Source organism: Alosa sapidissima, chromosome 24, assembly GCF_018492685.1.
Source record: "Alosa sapidissima isolate fAloSap1 chromosome 24, fAloSap1.pri, whole genome shotgun sequence".
Lineage (NCBI taxonomy): Eukaryota > Metazoa > Chordata > Actinopteri > Clupeiformes > Clupeidae > Alosa > Alosa sapidissima.
The window spans coordinates 20,051,281-20,070,812 of record NC_055980.1 but is presented as its reverse complement, the minus strand read 5'-3'; the positions used below and the strand labels follow the sequence as shown (position 1 = coordinate 20,070,812).

Genomic DNA, 19,532 nt, shown 5'->3' with positions numbered 1-19,532 from the left:
TGTGCAACCAATTAAGCCTGTACGCTCTTGTTTTGGATTCATTGAGCGCAGCTCAGTAACTTATCCCGGATGTCTTAATTCTGCTTTTGTGCAATAGGCCCCAGGTTACGTTCTCTGGTTATACACGTTTTTCTATGTTGAATCAGGAATTCAAGTGTTTACAATATAACTAATTTCAGGGGCCCGTTGCACAAAAGCAGAATTAAGACATCCAGGATAAGTTACTGAGCTGCGCTCAATGAATCCAAAACAAGAGCATATAGGCTTAATTGGTTGCACAAAGACCAAGCCAGGATGAGCCGACTCGGATTCATGGTGAAACCTATCCTGGATAAGTGCGCGCTCACGGCTCCCTCAAATAGACCCCGTCACCGATCACAGATTCACTGATTCACCATGGCAACTAGAGCCAAAGTCCTTTTAGGCAAGTCCCTCCACTCGGCGGCCATATTGCAACACTTTTTGGACACTCATCGGGCATCCTATTCAACAGAAATGCGCGTGCGCAAGGCTTCACGACACCAATCTTGCTCCAGCGACGAGTTCACAACACATGATTGGCACGTTGTCTTCACAACACACCACATGATTGGCTCAATGTATTCACATCACACCACATGATTGGCTCAATGTATTCACATGTTGACGTTTTGCCGAGGAAGGGGAGGGATATGCGTTACAAACTAACCCCATGCATTTCTATGGAGTGCTGTGTCTCCTCATTAGAAAGTCTCTGCTAGAGCGGCTTCATTGCTTCTTCTACGGTGTAAAGTAAGTAGCGATAGTCCTTTTCATAACAGCAACAAACAGCAACACCTCTGTTTAGGAGAATATTGCCTACCCATTCATTCACAAACTCTTCCCTCAACACATGACAAACCATATATCAGAATAAACACCAGACCACCAGACAAAAGGTGTAAAGCATTCAGTTAGCCATTCCAGAGTAATACATTTTTGAATTTGCAGCAAATTTCTACATGCATGTCTCCAACTTTGGGCATTAAGTTTCACAATGTGTTTAAATTGTTCAATACATGATTTCATAACAGGCCAAATACAAAACAAATGTTACAAATATCGCCTAGATATCTGTAAATGTTAAAATCAGAGGATACACAGTTGACTAGGAGTTTGTCAAAACCTTAATGATCGCAAAATGCTAAGCATGCATGTAGGCTATTTGATTCTCAGTGTAGGTACTGTAGGCCCTAAGGAGGATAAGGGGATAAGATTGCAAGGGGGTGAGACTTCCACCTTTGACAAAGTTGTGCATCTTTTCTTGCCTTTGTTCGCAACAATAAAGAGGCTATGTGTATGAATGACGAAATAAGGAAATTAATGCAATGTCGAGAATACAGAAGTGGGTTGAGTTTCCTGTGTATCTGGTTGATGTCTCTGAAAAGACATGAAATAGAAAGGACAGTTGTTACTATATATATTTTTTACAACATTGGAACATCAGTGAATAGCAATCCTAGTCTGGTGAGTTTACATTTTTATAGATTGGATTATCTAAATCAAATGGCTATTTTCTGCTTTTGCCTGGTGGATTATAGGGTTGGCTCACAGCCTCAGGATTTCTCCACACTCAAAAGTTCTCACTTTGCTTGGTGAGGACATACATCAATCAAAATTGCCACAGCACTAGGCTACATTTCATCGTAGTATTGCCTAGTACTGCAATGCAACAAGGTAAATGGCATAGCAATTTTACAAATGTGGCGACGGGACACAACTTTGGGAAAACCATTTGCAATGACAGCCTACAATTTAAATCACAAATTATAAATTTAACCAAATAAAGGACCAGAGGAAATGGGTTTACGTGAGATTCTGAATCACTGTTTAGATCAAGATATATGTAGGATTACTGCTTTGTTCATGATGAATGAAACAAGTCCACAACAATTAGGAATGGTAGTGATGGACAGCTGATTATAGGGTGTATTTTTATTTTTTCATTTTTTAAAAAGGATAGTTAGAAGAAGTATAATAACAAATACTTGCCCTTGCCATATTCCCTCAGTCTTTAAAAAATAAAAATAATATATATATATATATATATATAACTGCTACAGTACTTCTAATAAATTAATACTATTACTTATACAACTTATGCAAGATGAGACTTATGAGATGTTTAATCCATATCAGTGGGTATTGTTTGTTCCATGTTAAAAAGCTATGTGGAATTATATGACCTGTCATGGGGTCGTGAGTAGAAGTAAGCATGAGAAACCGAACAGTTTAATATAGTATATATACTCTTTTGATCCCGTGAGGGAAATTTGGTCTCTGCATTTATCCCAATCCGTGAAACACACTCAGCACACAGTGAGGTGAACCCTCCGGTTACAAGTCCGAAGAGCTAACCAGTAGGCCACGGCTGCCCCGTATTCACCTCAGCAAAGCCAAACCACACTCTCCTCTACTCCAATAAACACCTTTCCTATCTATAACCTCCCGCCCCTAGTGACCGGTCATATAATTCTACAGGTATATGTTTGAAGAGGATCATGATGTTGCTGGTGTTTGGATTTTATGTGGTGGTTTAGTTGTTCCTTCAAATTTACTTCAGGTATCTACCATGGCAAGTTGCCTGACACTTCTTCTGTCTACTCTGGATGATTTGACGTCAAGAGAGCTGAAGAAGTTCAGATTGTACCTGAGTGAGGGGATACTGGAGGGCTTCGCTCGCTTGCCGAGAGGGAAGCTGCAGGAGGATAGTGATGCAACAGACATAGCCAGTCGGATGACCGAGATGTATGGCGGTGACATCTCACTAAAGATCACACTTCATATTCTGAGAGAAATCAAACACAACGAGCTTGCTGCAAGACTAGAAGGAGAGCTGAAGAGGACTCAGACAAATTCACAGGGTCTACTGAGGTGACAGAGTTCTTGTCAAGTCTTGAATCATAGCCATACCAGAGAATGTCTAATAAGGGAAGAACCTCCACTCTCTGGATCTTCCAGTTTCTGAACTGGTTGCAGTTCCTCTTCTGGTTTCACGTGAGGGCACTCACAAACAAGTGCAGAATGAATGGAGGTCTATGGAGCTGAACCTCTCAAAATCCACTTTTCTCAAGATATCATTTTTTGTCTAGAAATTTGAATGTTGCATTTGAGAGGGGGGGGGGGGGGCACATACACACTGCTGAGAATTATATTTTTTATGTCACTTATTTGTTTTAAAAAGCCTCTCAAACGTGCAAATGACGTCATTCATTGGCAGAATGCTAGTGTGTTATGGGCAACAACGACCCAACCTGTAAGAAATCGAAAGGACATAAGTACTCGTTCATTCAACTTTTGACCTATAATCCATATTGAGCTTGCAGAAACTACAATCAAATATTCGATCAAATGTTCAACGACAATCTGGTGAAAAAGACAAATTTAGCCGTCTAGCTCCATAGACCTCCATTGTTTTTGCATTTGTTTGTGATCGCCCCTAGCGGAACTGCAACAGATTGCAGGTACAATGGAGTTAATAGGGAGTGAATCGGCTTTTCCGTAAAGGGGCTCTGGCCATACTTGTCGTGTTTTGATGATAGCCTGCAAGCCACATGCATGCATCTAGTCTTTAAATGTACCAGTAGTAGCATATTACTACTATTATCATTACATATGAATAGCATCCACTTCTAACTGTACATTGATGCAACAGCTGAGCTATTCACACCCTGTTACGTAACAACAACAAAAAAATATTGCTTGTTTTTAAAAAAAATATATTATTACATTGTGTGATCAATATGCCAGAATAAATGCACAGGGGTGCAAATAGCATACACTGATATTTGTACCAGACGGTGTACTAATAGAACACATTGCTGTGTGCACCGGGGTACGAATAGCATACACTGATATTTGTACCAGACGGTGTACTAATAGAACACATTGCTGTGTGCACCGGGATACGAATAGCATACATTGATATTTGTACCAGGCGGGGTACTAATAGGACACATTGCTGTGTGCACCGGGGTACAAATAGAATTCACTTCTTATTGCACCAGGGTACGAATAGCATACACTGCTAATTGTACCAGGGGTGCAAATAGCCTTACCCTTAATATTATCTATTATCTTATTATTATCTTGATGTCATATTTTCAAGGTAATTAACGTGTTGTGTTTCCCATTATGTCTGCAGTCAACTGGATGGCTCAGAAACTCATGAATCACTTAAACATGGTGAGTTCCCTTCCAGGTCAGTCAATAGATGCCACCAATAATGACGGCCACCAACAATTTTCAAAACATTGAAAAATAGAACAGTAGGCAATCTAAAATTCTTCGGATCCACCATGTAAATTGCAGATTGGGGTTCCTAAAGAGTTTTCATCTTTACCTTACGTCTTCCACACAGAGAACACAATCAAACAGAAGATCAGTGAACAAAACAAGTTGAGATTGAGGAGGAAGTTTGAGAAGCTGTTTGAAGGCACAGAAGAGCGAGAAAACCAGAGATACCTAAATGACATCTACACTGAGCTGTACATTGTAGATGAGGAGAGTGAGAGGGTGAACACTCAACATGAGATCTGGCACATACAGTCCGGAATGGGAGAGTCAAATGAGTTAATGATAAAATGCAATGACATCTTTCATTGTTCGCCTGGACATAGACACATTAGAACGGTCATCACTAAAGGTGTTGCTGGTGTTGGAAAAACAGTGACTGTGCAGAAGTTTATTTTGGACTGGGCAGAGGGTAGAACCAACCAGGACATCGATTTGATCTTTGTCCTTCCTTTTCGGGAGCTAAATTTGGTCATTCATGACCAGTACACTCTCCTGAAACTCCTGTTCGACTTCCATCCTGAATTAAGGGATGTAGTTGATGAGAAGCTGTATGATGAGTCTAAGATTGTATTCATCTTTGATGGCCTGGATGAGAGCAAACTGCCCCTTAACTTTTTGGAGAACAAGAATTTTTCTGATGTGCAAGAGACCACATCAGTGGACATTCTGATAACTAACCTCATAAGGGAAAATCTCCTGCCTTTTGCCCGTATTTGGATAACCTCACGACCAGCAGCTGCCAGTCAGATTCCCTCTGAATACGTAGATCGGTGGACAGAGATAAAGGGGTTCAACAGCCAGCAGATGGAAGAGTACTTTAAGAACAAAATCAAGAACCCGACAGAAGCTGACCGAGTCGTCACACAAATTAAGAAATCCAGACCCGTCCACGTCATGTGCCAAATACCTATTTTCTGCTGGATTTTTGCCTTGGTGCTTCAAAAAGTGCTGAGTCAGGATTGTGACGGAAAAATTCCTCAAACTCTGACAGAAATCTTTATCCATTTTCTGATCATTCAGATGAACAGGAAGAATCAGAAGTATGACAGGACTGATAGAGACCAAAAGAAGCTCTGGGAGTCCAACAAATATGTAATTCTGAAGTATGCAGAGTTAGGATTTAAACAGCTGGACAAGGGTAACATCGTGTTTACTGAGGAGGATTTGACAAACTGTGGGATTGATTTTAATGAAGACCTAGAGAAATCTGGAATTTGCACTGAGATTTTTATTGAGGAAGTCCTGATGCAGAAGAAACGTTTTTTTTGCTTCATTCACTTGAGTTTTCAGGAGTTTCTGGCTGCTGTTTTTGTGTTGCATTCCTTGGCCTGTGGGAACCTGAAGTCCCTTCAGCACCATCATATCTATGGAGAGAAGCTGCATCACATCCTAGGGAGTGTCGTGGACAAATCCTTGCGGTGTCAAAACGGACACCTTGATCTTTTCCTCCGCTTTCTTTTGGGCATATCAATGGAGTCCAATCAAAAACTCCTTCAAGGACTGGTGATGCTCCCAGAAAGCAGCTCAGAGAGCATTGACATGACCATCAAGTTCATCAAGGATAAACTAAGCACTGGGTTCTATTCTGCCGAAAGATGCATGAACCTCCTTCTCTGCTTGCTCGAAATGAGGGACAACTCTCTTGAAAGAGAGATTCAGCAGTATGTGACATCAGGACAGATGCTCTCACCAGACCAGTGCTCAGTGTTGGCTTACATGCTTCTGATAGCTGAGAACATACAGGATGAGTTTGACCTGGGGAAGTACAATACCACAAACGAGGGTCGTAACAGGTTGATTATTGCACTGGGGGCGTACAGGAAAGCAAGGTGAGTGAAGGCAATATGAATTCAGTATTTCTGTGAAATATGTAAGGGATAACGAGTCCATTAATTCCAGATAATGGGACACCTCTCTGGCTGATAATTTACAATAACTCCTACCATCAAGCAAGCAACCATTTTAAATAAATGTTTGAATCTTGTTACCAAAATCAGAAAATACAGAGTTAGCTCAGGTAAATTTTGCTCTGGGAGATCCCTCTGACCTCTCTCCCATTCAAGATGATTTCAAAATTAAATTACAACTGCTTTTCTGGCTTAGGGCAGGCTTTATACAATGATAAACAAAAAAGGGCAGTTGGCTCCGCTTTTATACACAACCAATCAATGCCAAGATGGCGACAATATTAAATGGCGTGTAATTTCTCTGAAATAGAATACACAACTGAATTTAAAACCTTTGTGATTATTGTACTTCCAAAAAGATTCAAGAGAGTTTAATGCTCCAACTTCAGTTAAAGGGGAACTTGGCAACTATTTCAACGTAATAAACCTGTTTAGAAATCAAGAAACTAGTTTTAAATCATGTTTCTTACCTTGTAACATCCACATTGTCTGCTGAACTTATGCTAACCGTTTTGCTAGCTTGTAAACAAATCCATGTGCTTTATCGTTACCTTTTTCCACAGTTTGAAATAACATAATGCACAATTTCTCCAGCAGAGGGGGAAATCCTGCCAAGTTTCCCTTTAAAATTCTCCGCTGGTTAGGCCCCTTGAAAATTTGACTAAAAGTTGGTTTGCTGTCAGCCAGGCTTAGTGAAGTGAAGTTATGTGAAATCAACATAACCATTGCCTTATTCAATTGCTATATGTCTTTCTCTCCTTTTAGGCTGGTTTGCTGTGATCTCACAAAGGCATCTTGTATACATATAAAATCTGCGCTCCAGGCAGAAAAATCACCCCTGAGAGAGCTGGACCTCCGTGGTAATCAGCTGCACAGAGATGGAGTCCAGCTGTTGTTTGATGGGTTGACCCACAAAAACTGCAAACTGGAGGCACTGAGGTCAGATTCAAGTATGAGAGTAAAGGGCCGTTCACACCAGGAACGATAATGATAACTAAAACGATGAAAGCGTCCACACTGACCAACGACAAGGAAAGTCTCTCTCTGTGTTGATGGAATGTGATGACTAAAATTGAATGGATTCTGAATGGCTGCCAGCTTTTTATCGTTCTCAAAATCGCTCTGAAAGTCATCCCCAACTATATCATTCTTCATGTCGTTATAGCTTATGTGTGGACGTCGTCCTTCATAACCTACTGTAGAACAATATTTTTTTGCCGTCATCTTTATAGTTATTGTTCTTGGTGTGAACAGCTCTTAATGCTATAGTGTCTGCATATAAACAGCTGATTTAATTATTGATGCTGCCTTGATGTAGCTTCCTGCTACCTACATCACCGACAAACTCCCCCTTAAAGAGACGGGTGATTGGGGTTAGGGCAAGTTGATGACGGTTCAAGTTGATGACGTCAACGAAGGTGACCATTTCCCATTAGTTAATGTATCATGTTCTCCTTTACAGAACCAGGTTTATATAGGCTACATAACCATACGTCCCAGCTTCAGCTACAGTTTCACTGCTTGGACCCCTAAAAATAATGAGAACAAAAACAATAGGCCTTTATCACGGCAGCCGAAGTAGGAAGTGAACAGCCCTGTTCCTGTGTGAGCACAGGTGTTTCTAATTAAGTGTCAGATTCGGCCACAGTTACTTCAACCAGAGGCCTCGTTAATGTTTTTAGGAACACCTGTGGTTTGCCTGCCAACAGGAAATTGAACAGCCCTGCTTCAGCTGCCCGTGGGCTGCCGTGATAAAGGCCTATAGGGTTCTCGCAGCTGCATGGCTACGAGCCCTAGTAAGAAAAGGTAGAACCACAATGGGTACCTTCTCAGCGTCGCTGCTTGGCCCCTAGGAATAAGAAAATATAGAAACACAATAAGGTACCTACGCAGCTATTCTGCTTGGTCCCCAAAAATTAAAATCCTATATAGGATTCTTTTAATAAGGGGTTCCGCAAACTTGTAAACTTGATCAACCAAGGTCAGACCAAGCAGAGCTATCATAAATGCGCTCAAAATATTTTTTGTTTGGTTCTCTCACTGAATTTATAGGCTTTCTGGCTGTGATTTTACCCACACAAGCTGCAACACTCTGGCCTCAGCCCTTTGCTTGCAGCACTCACACCTGAAGGAGTTGGACCTGAGCAACAACCCCCTGAAGAGCATTGGATTAAAGGACCTGACCACGGCACTGATTCACAGCAACTGCAAACTTGAGAAACTGGGGTATCTTTTTAATAATTTCTGATAGACTTTAAGCATCTTTCATGTCATTTATTCTCCTGTCTAGCATTTTGGATTACAGTTCAGGAAGTATAAAAACAAAGACAACTGACTGGAGCACACTGATTAGCTGTACACCTGTTTTTGTTTGAACAAAATCTTTGAGTTTAATTAGTATACTCCAGTTTGTTTTCTTTGTTTTAATATCCTGCTGTCCTACAGCTGTGAAACACTTGATTTTGCAGTTTTAACTGGATGATGTTTGGAGTAGCTATTTCAGAAATGATTTCAGAAATTACCTAAATACAGATTGTTTCATTTATTGATTGATAGGTCAATTTAAAGCAGTGGTTCTCAACCTTTTTTGAGCAAACGCCCCCCTGACCTTACTTTGATCCTCTGGCGCCCCACACTGGCAACAAGACGTGCACTTGATTGTTGTCCATGATAAAATGACACATCACGTGAACAACATATGCACCGTAACAATCCAACGGATTAGCAACGGTCTTTTCGTGGAGACTATGCTCAGAGCGGCTGCAGAACAACAGCGAGCGGAAAACGGGCTATAGAGATGACGATAGCTGAGGCTGGGGAACGTGAGTCCGGGCGTGTGCAGGCCCGAACTGCACTGTATGACCACTGAGCATAGATAAACAGTAAAATGTAGCTGGGACGGTAGAGGGGTTAGAAACCCATGAATGAAAATAGCCTATTTATTTCAGGTAGCCTATTTTTGCACCAAAAATATGTGAAAACCATGAAAGTTTAAAAGGACACCAGGCAAGCCTGATGCTTTTTCTCTACAAAACTCCCCCTCACTCGGTCTGAAGCTCTTTTCCTTTTCTTTGCGTCTTCCGTCAAGGGTTTTCGCTGCTTCTTCGCCGGCTCTGCCATTATACACACGTTTGCATCAAACGCTAGCGTTTCGTTAGCCTGCCTCTGTGCCAGGAGCGTGCGGTCCATATGGGCAGGTGGGGCAGCGAACTACCTGAAGCATCCTCCTCAAAAAATAGTTCTTCAGTAAATCATTGCTCCAAGTCTACTTTTAATAATGTGATTGTCACATTAATTATCTATAGTTTCTGTAGGCTTTCCAACTATTTTTGGTCTATTGACATCAACTTTTGGATGATGATGGCGATTCTCGTTGAGTGTAATGCGTCATGCAATGTTGGGGCAGGGCACCTCGACGATCGCATTCCTCAGTAATTTATCGCATAACCCTGGCGGCTTCAAAGAGGATTGCAATCCGCGCTAAAATACGCCTGTATGGTCGTAAAGTAGTCTGCCCCATGGTCATATTCTAGAACTACTCAAATTATTCCGCCAGTTATAAATTAGGCCTATCATTTCATTTCAAGATGCAGAAATGGCGAGTAGTGTTGCACCTGTTAACCGTGTTGAGTTTCTGTTAAATTAGGTTGAAATTAGAAGATACGTTAGCTAACCCTGGTGTCTTCCTTGGTTTAGCTTCTAGTGGATTTAATAGCATCTTTTGACAGCGCAAAAACGAGAAGGCAACGGTGTTCAAAGGTATGGCATAGGTTGCTGCATTCAGAATGAGGTATATCCTATAATATAGCCTAGTTTCTACAGCGAGTGGTCAGACAATTATCCATAACACCCAACTGTCTTGAGTTGCAGTTATAAAACCCAACTACTTAAAAATATTAGATAGTTAGCAGCAGGCCAGACAGAACAAAAAAAAAAAAAAAAGTTTTGTTATGCTTCGCTGGTTTAACGATTCGATGATGAGAACGGTGCAAACTTAACTGATGTGTTACTGATCTACAACATGTTCTGACTGTGACATGATTTAAGCATACAGCAAAGTCCTGTAAAATATGTCATTTTAATGTAGCTCAAAATGATAGGCTATTAAAAAAAGTCAGACTTTCTGCCCTACCAAAATGTATGGTCACTGCACACTACTGCTCTGTGCTGTAAACTGATCCTGCTTCGGTCGGCGGGTAGGATACACCGAACTTGCAAGCGGGATATTCTTCCTACAGGCAGTAGGGGCGGGCGAGAGAGTCTTCATTCGCCCTGTAATGAGTCATTTAACCATATACCGACTTACGAAGATGAGTAACTAACACAAAAACGTTGCCTGGTGTCCCTTTAAAATGTAAAAAAAAACAAAAAACCTCTCACGTTCCCAGCGCCCCCCTAGGTAGTACGAACGGGGGGGGGGGGCGGTACCGCCCCCGTTGAGAAACCCTAATTTAGTAATTAGTAATTTTCAAGTTTAGTTTGAGTTGAAGTAACATAATCCCACGTTGACGGTTCTTGTTGGTTTCCTTTTTCTGCTGCACCTTTTGCATTTAAGTAAAAGGGCCCTATTTTGATCATCTAAAATGCATGGTCTGAAGCATCTGGTCCATAGCATCAGTACCATAACCATGACTCATCTCACTTCCCTTGCAGGCTTGCCCATTGTAATCTCACATATGGCTCTTGTAGAATTCTGGCATCTGTGTTGGAATCAGCAAACTCACGACTTAAACAACTGGACTTAACCAACAATGATCTGCAGGATTATGGAGTAATAGTGTTAGCAAATGCCATGAGTCATCAAAACTGCCGACTGGAAACACTGAGGTATGAGCTGCTCACATAATAGGCACAGTGCTCTTGCCAATGCTGGACTGAAAATGTGAGGGATGCAAATTCAGCTACTGTGCTACTATACAGTAAAAGGTTGAAAGGAGCACTGAAACATGTTTACTGAAACATTTGCAAAAGGCATTTATGGAAGTGGTTGAATAAATATACAATATGATTTGTAATAATGGGGGGGGGGGATTGCAATTTTTTTTCTCTCTCTCAATATTCATGACTCTCTCAGGCTCTCTGGCTGTCTTGTCTCCAAGCGGGGTTGTGAGAGCTTGGCCTCAACACTCAGGTCAAATCCCTCCAACCTGACAGAGCTCGACTTGAGCTACAATCATCCAGGGGTACTCTCGAGGCTTCTTGAGGAGAAAGACTGCAAATTGGAGAAGCTGAAGTGAGTATGGCTTATTTGTTTTATGGACCCTTTCAAGAGAGTTCCATTATCAGCATCATAGTTGGCCCCACAAGACTTCCTTTTTAACATTCCATATGTTATCTTAATGCAGAGGAAGTAGATTGGGGCCCAAATAGAACGTGCAAGCATTGTTTTTGTTTTTATTGATGAAAGGGTCTATAGAGATCCCACATTATTAGTATTATTGTGTTCATTTTATTACCATAATGTGAAATGATGACCGTAATCCTTGGTGGTATGTGTGTCTGTTTCCCAACAGACTTGATCACAATCAAAAACACTGGCTGAAGGCAGGTCTATCGAAATGTGAGAACTGTACTATATTTATGTCTAAAGGATTCATATTTGAATTTAATTATAATAATAAATAAAAGCATAGTTTACTGTTTCACTAGTAGTTTACAGTTTCCATGTAGTGGACTCTCTTGAGGTTCAACCCATGATCTCTTGATGTTGTCAAAACTCTCCTACTCTACCAGACCAATGAAAAAAACTAACTAAATTGAAAGGAATTTAATTAATCAAATAATTCTTTCTTCCCTGTAGATGCCTGTAAGCTCAAATTTGACGAAAATACCGCACACCCATATCTCTCCCTTTCTAAGGCAAATAGAAAGGTGATCCGTTTGCAAGAGAAGCGTTCCTATCCTGACCACCCAGACAGATTTGAAGAGTTTGTGCAAGTATTGTGCACAGAAGGCCTAACTGGACGCTGCTACTGGGAGGTTGAGGTAACTGGAATAGTTTCTGTCGGAATGGTTTGCAAAAGCATCAGCAGGAAAGTTGGCGAAAGCAAGATTGGATGCAACAACCGTTCCTGGAGTGAAAAGTTTCAGACTCTCCATCCCTGCAGGAAGCATACTTCTCTCTATAGCCTTATGTCATCCAAAATGCGAGTTGCAGTGTATCTGGACTCGGCCGCTGGCATGTTGTCCTTTTACACAATCAATGGACATGACCTAAGACATGTGCGCACAGTCTATTCTGAGTTCAGTGAGCCCCTCTACCCAGGATTTGAGCTTCTGTACCATGAAATCCACGAGTCCTCTGTGTCCTTGCTGTAGATAAGCTTGCCATTGGGACACCTTCCAACTTCAGCTGTACATATTTAAAAAGTGTTATATTGATAAAAACTGGCAATCATGGGGCAAAGTGAATGGACACAACAAGGTACAAAAATGATCTCTAACTATGCTGCAAACCTCAGATACTTATTGCTGTGGATATAGTGAATGAACGTTTCAAAGGGAATGATCATATTGTGGATCAAAATATGTGGTTATGTTGCATGGCAGCTTGAAAAAGTCAAGTAGTATCACTACTTTGCTATCTGTAAACTGTATCTGTATTTAGCTCTGATTGTAAAGCATCATCAGTATGTCATTGTATATTTGTGTGCTTTTTAAGCCAGTTTATACACCGTGTTTTGTGTTTACACTTACACTAGGTGGGTGTGGACTGTGGAGAGACTACTGTCTCCTAGAGACATTACATGACAGATCACCTCCACACTGCCACCTTCATTTAAAGAGTAACTCTCGCCAAAATGCAACCTAGGGTCTTTTTGTGAATGTACCCGAGTCAAACTTTAGTTTTAACAACTCACTTCCTGACTGGCAAATTGGTGGTGAGCGGAAAAAGCAGCTGCTAAAATGAGTTGTTCAAAACCTTTCCTTTTAGTAAACTTCGTTTACACAAACAATGATCTCAATGCTCTTTCTTTCCCCAGCCTGACTAAGAAGTTTGTAATGACAAGGGGACAAAGTGTAGTGTAAATGGGTCCAATGTTTGTTTACACAAACAATGATCTCAATGCTCTTTCTTTCCCCAGCCTGACTAAGAAGTTTGTAATGACAAGGGGACAAAGTGTAGTGTACTGTAAATGGGTCCATCCACAAACAGATGCATAGGTACCATTATATAAAGAAAGTGAAACCAAATTCCAGCATCCAGGTAGATCATAAGCCAGATCCGGACGGTTATAGAAGGGCCAAGATTTAATTACATTAGATGCTGTTGAACCTTCCAAGCTAGGAGAGGGAAATGGGAAATCCCACAGTGGAAATGCCATTGTCACTGCTTCCCCTGGAAAAAAAAAAAAAAACAACACTGAAAATGTCATACCTTTCTAAAATATTTGTTCCAGTGTAACACAGACTTTATTTTTATTTCACAATCATGTACAATATAATAGTACAGTACTTGCTCTGTTGTTATTGTTTTAATTCATTACACAGTATAAGCATAATCACAGAAATCTAAGCATTATGAGGACAAGTCAGATACAATGGCGAAGGTCATTGTTTATATGTAAATACAGGTGGGCGGGTGGGGATAGGGGCCATCAAGAATGTTATGCAATTTGATCATGTTTAGGATATGGTGTTTACAGGAATATGAGAACTGGTTATTTACATCCCAGTACACATAGCAGATAATATAGTAACCTTTTCATGCTTTCTAACTTTCTAACAGTTGGGATAAGGTACAAACACCTGATCATAGGATCAGGATTGAATATGTCACGATTTAAACATCGAAGTCAAAGTAATCTTAAAAAAAAAACTGCACAGTAAGTTTATTTGTGGAGCCCATTTTATATGCAGAGGCAATTCAATGTGTTTTACATAAATACAAGTAAAGATAAGTAAATAATAAATAAATAAATAAAAACATAACAAGACAATAGCTTAAAATATAAGCTATATAATATAAACTGGCAGTTGGCGCATCTTTGATGGAAGTTGGTTCTAGAGGTGAACTGCATAGCAGTAGAAGATGTTTCACAATGTTTAGTTCTGACAGCAGGTTTTACCAACAAATATTTCTCCAGTGATGTGTTAGGTGTGTACTGCTGAAACAGGTCTGGAAGATCATTTGGTCCTGTCCCGTTTAGTTATTTATCAATTAGCAGTGATGCTTTAGTGAACTCTGTGACTTACAGGAGGCCAGTGCAGGGACTTCACTATTGTGGTCAGTTCTTTAATTTTTCATAAGAACACTAGCTGCTGCATTTTTAATCACATGAAGCTGTTTGATGATCTTTTAGGAAGGCCTGTGAAAAGCTTATTGCAGTAATTAACCCTGCTGGAGATGAAGGCATGAGTTTCTTTTTTATATATATAATATTGACTGCAGATGAACTAGGACCGACAGATATATCTGGGTGCACTCTTGATCTCCTTCAAATCTTCCGACATCAAAGTGGCAATTACTGATGTGCCATCAGCCAAGTTGTCATATCGGACTGCAACAGCACCGTACTTCTGGCTATGAAACATACACATCAGACTGGATTCATCCTGGACCCATAAGGGATTTTGGACAGTGCCAGAACACATTTCCTTAGCTATAGCAAAGTAGCTCTCTGGTGTGAGGTTATTGTTTGGATCAATTTGTGGAAAGTCAGAGTGCTTGTCATAGTGATTAGCTGTTGCCATGGTACTCTTGAATTGCATTTTTCCATTTTTTTCATTTTCCACTTCACATGTCTTCATCAGATCTTGGAATTCTTTAACAATGTTGTCTTGTGTTTGTCCATCATTCAGAAATGCATCTGCGACTTTTTCAAAGTAGAAGTTTTTGGCTTTCACTTTTGGTGGTCTGGTAGGATTTGGATTCTGCTTTTGCAGTTCAGAGACTTGGGCAGCTAGACGACGAATTAAGTACTCTGTAGCAGCAATAAATTCACTGACATTTTCACCACATTCCATTCGATTTGCCATGGTCTTGGCAACCTCCACACATTTTGGATTATAATTCTTGCCTGATTGTGACAGAACCTGATCCATCCTTTGAGTATCAAATGGTGAAAGTCCTGTTAAGCCTAAAGCTTCATTGATTTTTTGTGAAGCCCTTTCTATCTTTCTCTTAAAATGTATTCTATATTTACTTTTGATTGAGGCAACACTTTTGTTGAACTGCGCTTCTGTGATTCTGTTGTTTTTCAGGTCATTTGAATTTTCGATTAGAGTGGATCGTTCCTGCTCGGTCATCTGGACAAATGCTTTCCCATTAATGAAAAGCTCTTCGTCCACACCGAGTTGACTGCCTCTTACTATTTGGAAATGATGGAAAAAATCTTCCAGGTGGTCAATCTTTTTAAGGTCACGAATGAATTCCTTGTTCCCGGGCATTGTTCTGACTTTTCCAGATTCAAGCATTTCCCTATGGGACAGAAGCGTGTGGTCGTCAAAGGCATCTCTGCTTTTTGTGGGGAGGCTATTCCTCTTTGCAACAAGAGCTGTTTGTTGAGCATCTTTGATGATGATGCTGGCAGTCTTTAAAGTCACAACAGAGTGAGTGAAAAAGAAAATACTTGTGCCGACCTGCAGCACGTCAAGAGCGGTAACTTTGTCCTTTTTCGCAACTTCGTAAATGGAGTTAACGACGCCCAGGCCGTGGACAGTCAAGGAAGAGACGTTCAGTACTGTACAGAACAGGCGGGTTCCACTTCCAGCCAATTCCCCCGCTTCTGCTGAGAAGATAAACATCTCGCCAGCTCCCATTGTGGCAAGGCCAAACACAGAGGCAGCAGTTATTAGCCAGCAGTCTCTAGCTTCACTGGATTCGAAAGGATTAAGGGACATTTTATGGATGCCTCTATCCACAAGTGTGCCCACACTCTTGCCTGTTATGTAGGCCGCTGCCGGAGCGCCCACTACCGCGCTTGCCGTCATGAGTGGTACACCAACCAAAGCTGTTGGAGGAAAGCATGACAAGACGAATCCTACGCAGAGTGAAGCGCTCGTGAAGATGGCGGAGCCTTGTGACACAATATCAACTACTCGGAGTACATTTTCACGCGCCGTTTGGTCATAAAACTTCACCTGGACATCTTGACCTGACAGCAGATATTCAGCATCCTCTGGGGTGCAGATCCACCATCCGCGAAAGATGTTGTGCCCTAGAAAGTCACTCCAGTCTTGATATACCCGTCCAACATGGTCTATGAAATAGGACAACTTTGGATTTTTACCATCATTCTTCTTCACTCTGATGAGGGGAACAGTGACTTGGGTAGAGTCGTCTTTGTAGGCACAGACAAAGAGGAAAGCTATGATCACGTCGTCCTTCTCATTGCAATATGTCTCACACTTCAATATGAGTTCGGAAACAAGCTCCTCCTGTTCCTTGGTGTAGCCACCACCATCTTCACTCTGAGGGGGACCAACGAAGGCATAAGAAATCTTCATCCTAAGCTCACTCTCATGTTTTTTCCTGTTGAATCGATCCCAGGTTCTGTCACCGAGAGAAACAGCAAAGTTCAGCTGCGTAGCTCTTGCTCTCTTCCTCCACTCCAACATGGCTGTTCTAGAATGACAAAGGCACACCTGCAGGTACATGAAGAGTACAAATGTAAATACAGATACTTTTCCTGTACGTACTGTGATATTATAGGCAAGGGACTGTAACAATTCATAACTTTACTTAAAGGTGCAGTCAGGTATTGCGCAGGAAGTCATGTTTGTTTGTGTTTGTTTATATTTAAATTTATTATAAGATGATTTTGTGCAAAAAAATTCCCAGAGAAATTTCACACAGGGTTTCCTTTTTGGGTAACACTTTACAGTAAGGGTACCTAAATTATCATGAATTCATGCATGAATTAATTAATGATTTACTGTATGTATTACTTGATTCTTTAATATACAATAAATCATCTAGGAATTTACATGAGTTCATAGTATGTCATTCATGACCTCATACATGAACAACACATCAACTAAAGCATTAAGCACATCATTATGAATTTTGATTTATTAAGCATGATCATGATTTTTTCTTTTTCTCCCAAAAATGTGGTCATCATTGCTCAAATTCTGATTTGAACACAACTTGTGCAGTTCTCTAAACACATGTCATTATTCACTACTTTAGTTGAGGGGACACAGAAATGATGAACTCATGAGCAATTAACCATAAATTAATTTAATCATGACAATCATGCTTAAGAAATCATAAATCATAATGATCTAGGCCTACCCTCTGTACCTAATGCTTAGGTTGATGTGTTGTTCATGCATGAGGTACTGAATGAGAGACTATGAACTGCACAAGTTGTGTTTAAATCAGAATTTGAGCAGTGATGACCACATTTTTGGCAGAAAAAGAAATAATCATCATGCTTAATAAATCATAATTCATAATGATGTGCCCACATACCTAATGCTTTAGGTGATGTGTTGTTCAAGTATGAGCTCACAAATGAGAGACTATGAACTCATGTCAATTCCTGATGATTCATTAGATATAAAGGAATGAAGTAATGCATAAATCATGAATAATTAGTTAATGCATGAATTCATGTATGAATTTATGATAACTCTAGCACCCTTACCATAAAGTGTTACCCACTTTTGTTTGGAGCCCATGGCTGCCTACAGATACCAGTTTTTTACATTGTACTCACAGAATGGGCAGCTAATGGTCATGAGGAGATGATTGCTGAATGTGACAAAAAACTTATGGGCATGAAATCACGTAAAATCCCTGACTGCACCTTTAAGATATCGAACATTGTTACCAAATAAAACATTGCGTTGGAAAACAGTTCATTTTTAATTCATGTAGGACATTGTGTTATTGTGTGTGCCTGTGCGTGATATTCCAATTTAACATGATCACATTGAATAAGCCAAGAGTCATAAATCAAAATAATGCAAGAAAATGAGCAATCCTCCTTACAGGCTACTTTCCATATTTTAAATGCGTAGCAAAAATGTGATCTATGCTTCAATTATAGTTTGAAGCGTATACTTGGATCTCACAATAGTGAGGTTCTTATTCTCAAACAGTGAGAATAAGAACCTGCAATAAAAACCTGCAATAGCCTGTGACATTGTGGCTGTGCAGACTCCAGCCTGATGCTCATTACCTTCATATAAACATTCAAATGAGAAAACATTACAATAAATATAGTGATAAAAACATAAACACAATTAAATGAAAGACAACTACAACATATTCATACAGCAAACAAACAAATTCGTACATTAATACTACATTCATAAAAAAAACATTAAAATATTATATTATCAACAAATGAATACATTACATACATTACATAATTAATATTACATTAATTAAAAACATTAAATAAATTCATGAAACCTCAAACACTATAAGGAGCATATGATAGTAAACATGGAAGAGAAAAAGAAACACTTACTGTAGCAGATATCTGTCTAATACCTTATTACTGAGTCAAACATACAGCACCAGTATTGGCATTTGCATGTATTCATCTGGCAGATGCTTTTATCCAACGTGACTTACAGCAAGAGAATAACATTCAACCTACATAACAGAACAGAGGTGACCTTGGCTGCATCTGTCAATACTAGTACTCCTGCTATTAATAGAGGATAGGAGTGCCTATAAATACTAGTCAAAGTGTGGTAGGAGGAGAAAAAGGTAGAAGAAGGAGATAGAGGAGAGAAGTGGACAGAAAGGAGAGATGAGAGGGAAGAGCTTGGTAAGTGCACAGTCATCCCCCACAATAGGAGTAGGGACCGATGTGACAACTCAAGTCAGTGTGCAGCTAATAATAGTACCAGACAAATGCCCCTTGTGGCCAGAGCACTGTACTGAGCATTATGCTGACCTCATAGCATTCAGCAGATTCTAGCCGTGTCCACAGAGAACTCACATGGAGTAACTTGTCCTTTTCTACTTTGTTAAAACAGTGAAGAGTCAAATAGAAATTCTGAGGTAGATTTTATAACTTACCCAGATGAGACTTCCACAGTGCAATGCTTCTCCTGTCACAAGAGGCTCCTGGGGACTGTGGGTTTGGACTCCTCCATATGCAGGGATGGAGAGGTGAGTGGGTTCACCAAACAGGTCAAGATTTATTCAGTGCAAAGTGTCTATTGTGGTGTATCTGAAGCTGGGATTCTTTAAAACACATTTAAGCTAACATGTAAATGATCAATATTGATGAATGTAAGGGTGGATGCAGATGCCCTGGAGAGAGGTAGCCTCCCCCCATCCTTAAAAAGATATGAGCTCCCCCTATCCTTAAAGGGATATGAGCCCCTGCAAATGAAATGAAG

General features: G+C 40.3%; 2 protein-coding genes across 5 annotated transcripts; one reads left to right on the top strand and one right to left on the bottom strand.

Moving 5' to 3' along the window:
* The first annotated feature begins 1,391 nt into the window (after window positions 1-1,391).
* LOC121700749 (NACHT, LRR and PYD domains-containing protein 12-like) lies at window positions 1,392-13,177 on the top strand. Of its 4 annotated transcripts, none has more exons than XM_042083949.1 (10): window positions 1,392-1,485; window positions 2,582-2,892; window positions 4,163-4,203; window positions 4,379-6,143; window positions 6,987-7,160; window positions 8,274-8,447; window positions 10,875-11,048; window positions 11,296-11,454; window positions 11,735-11,781; window positions 12,022-13,177. In XM_042083949.1, exons 1-10 carry the CDS (start codon window positions 1,393-1,395, stop codon window positions 12,537-12,539), a joined length of 3,456 nt encoding a protein of 1,151 aa, XP_041939883.1. In that variant the 5' UTR covers window position 1,392; the 3' UTR covers window positions 12,540-13,177. The 4 variants fall into 4 exon arrangements, with proteins under 4 accessions (XP_041939883.1, XP_041939886.1, XP_041939885.1 ...); XM_042083952.1 differs by having other exon boundaries at window positions 12,081-12,218; XM_042083951.1 differs by lacking the exon at window positions 1,392-1,485 and adding an exon at window positions 1,559-1,613.
* Window positions 13,178-13,556: 379 nt separating this feature from the next.
* On the bottom strand, window positions 13,557-19,254 carry LOC121700753. Its single transcript, XM_042083961.1, has 2 exons — window positions 19,207-19,254; window positions 13,557-16,808 (listed from the first exon to the last, which is right to left on the bottom strand). Exon 2 carries the CDS (start codon window positions 16,779-16,781, stop codon window positions 14,619-14,621), a length of 2,163 nt encoding a protein of 720 aa, XP_041939895.1. The 5' UTR covers window positions 16,782-16,808; window positions 19,207-19,254; the 3' UTR covers window positions 13,557-14,618.
* Window positions 19,255-19,532: the final 278 nt, after the last annotated feature.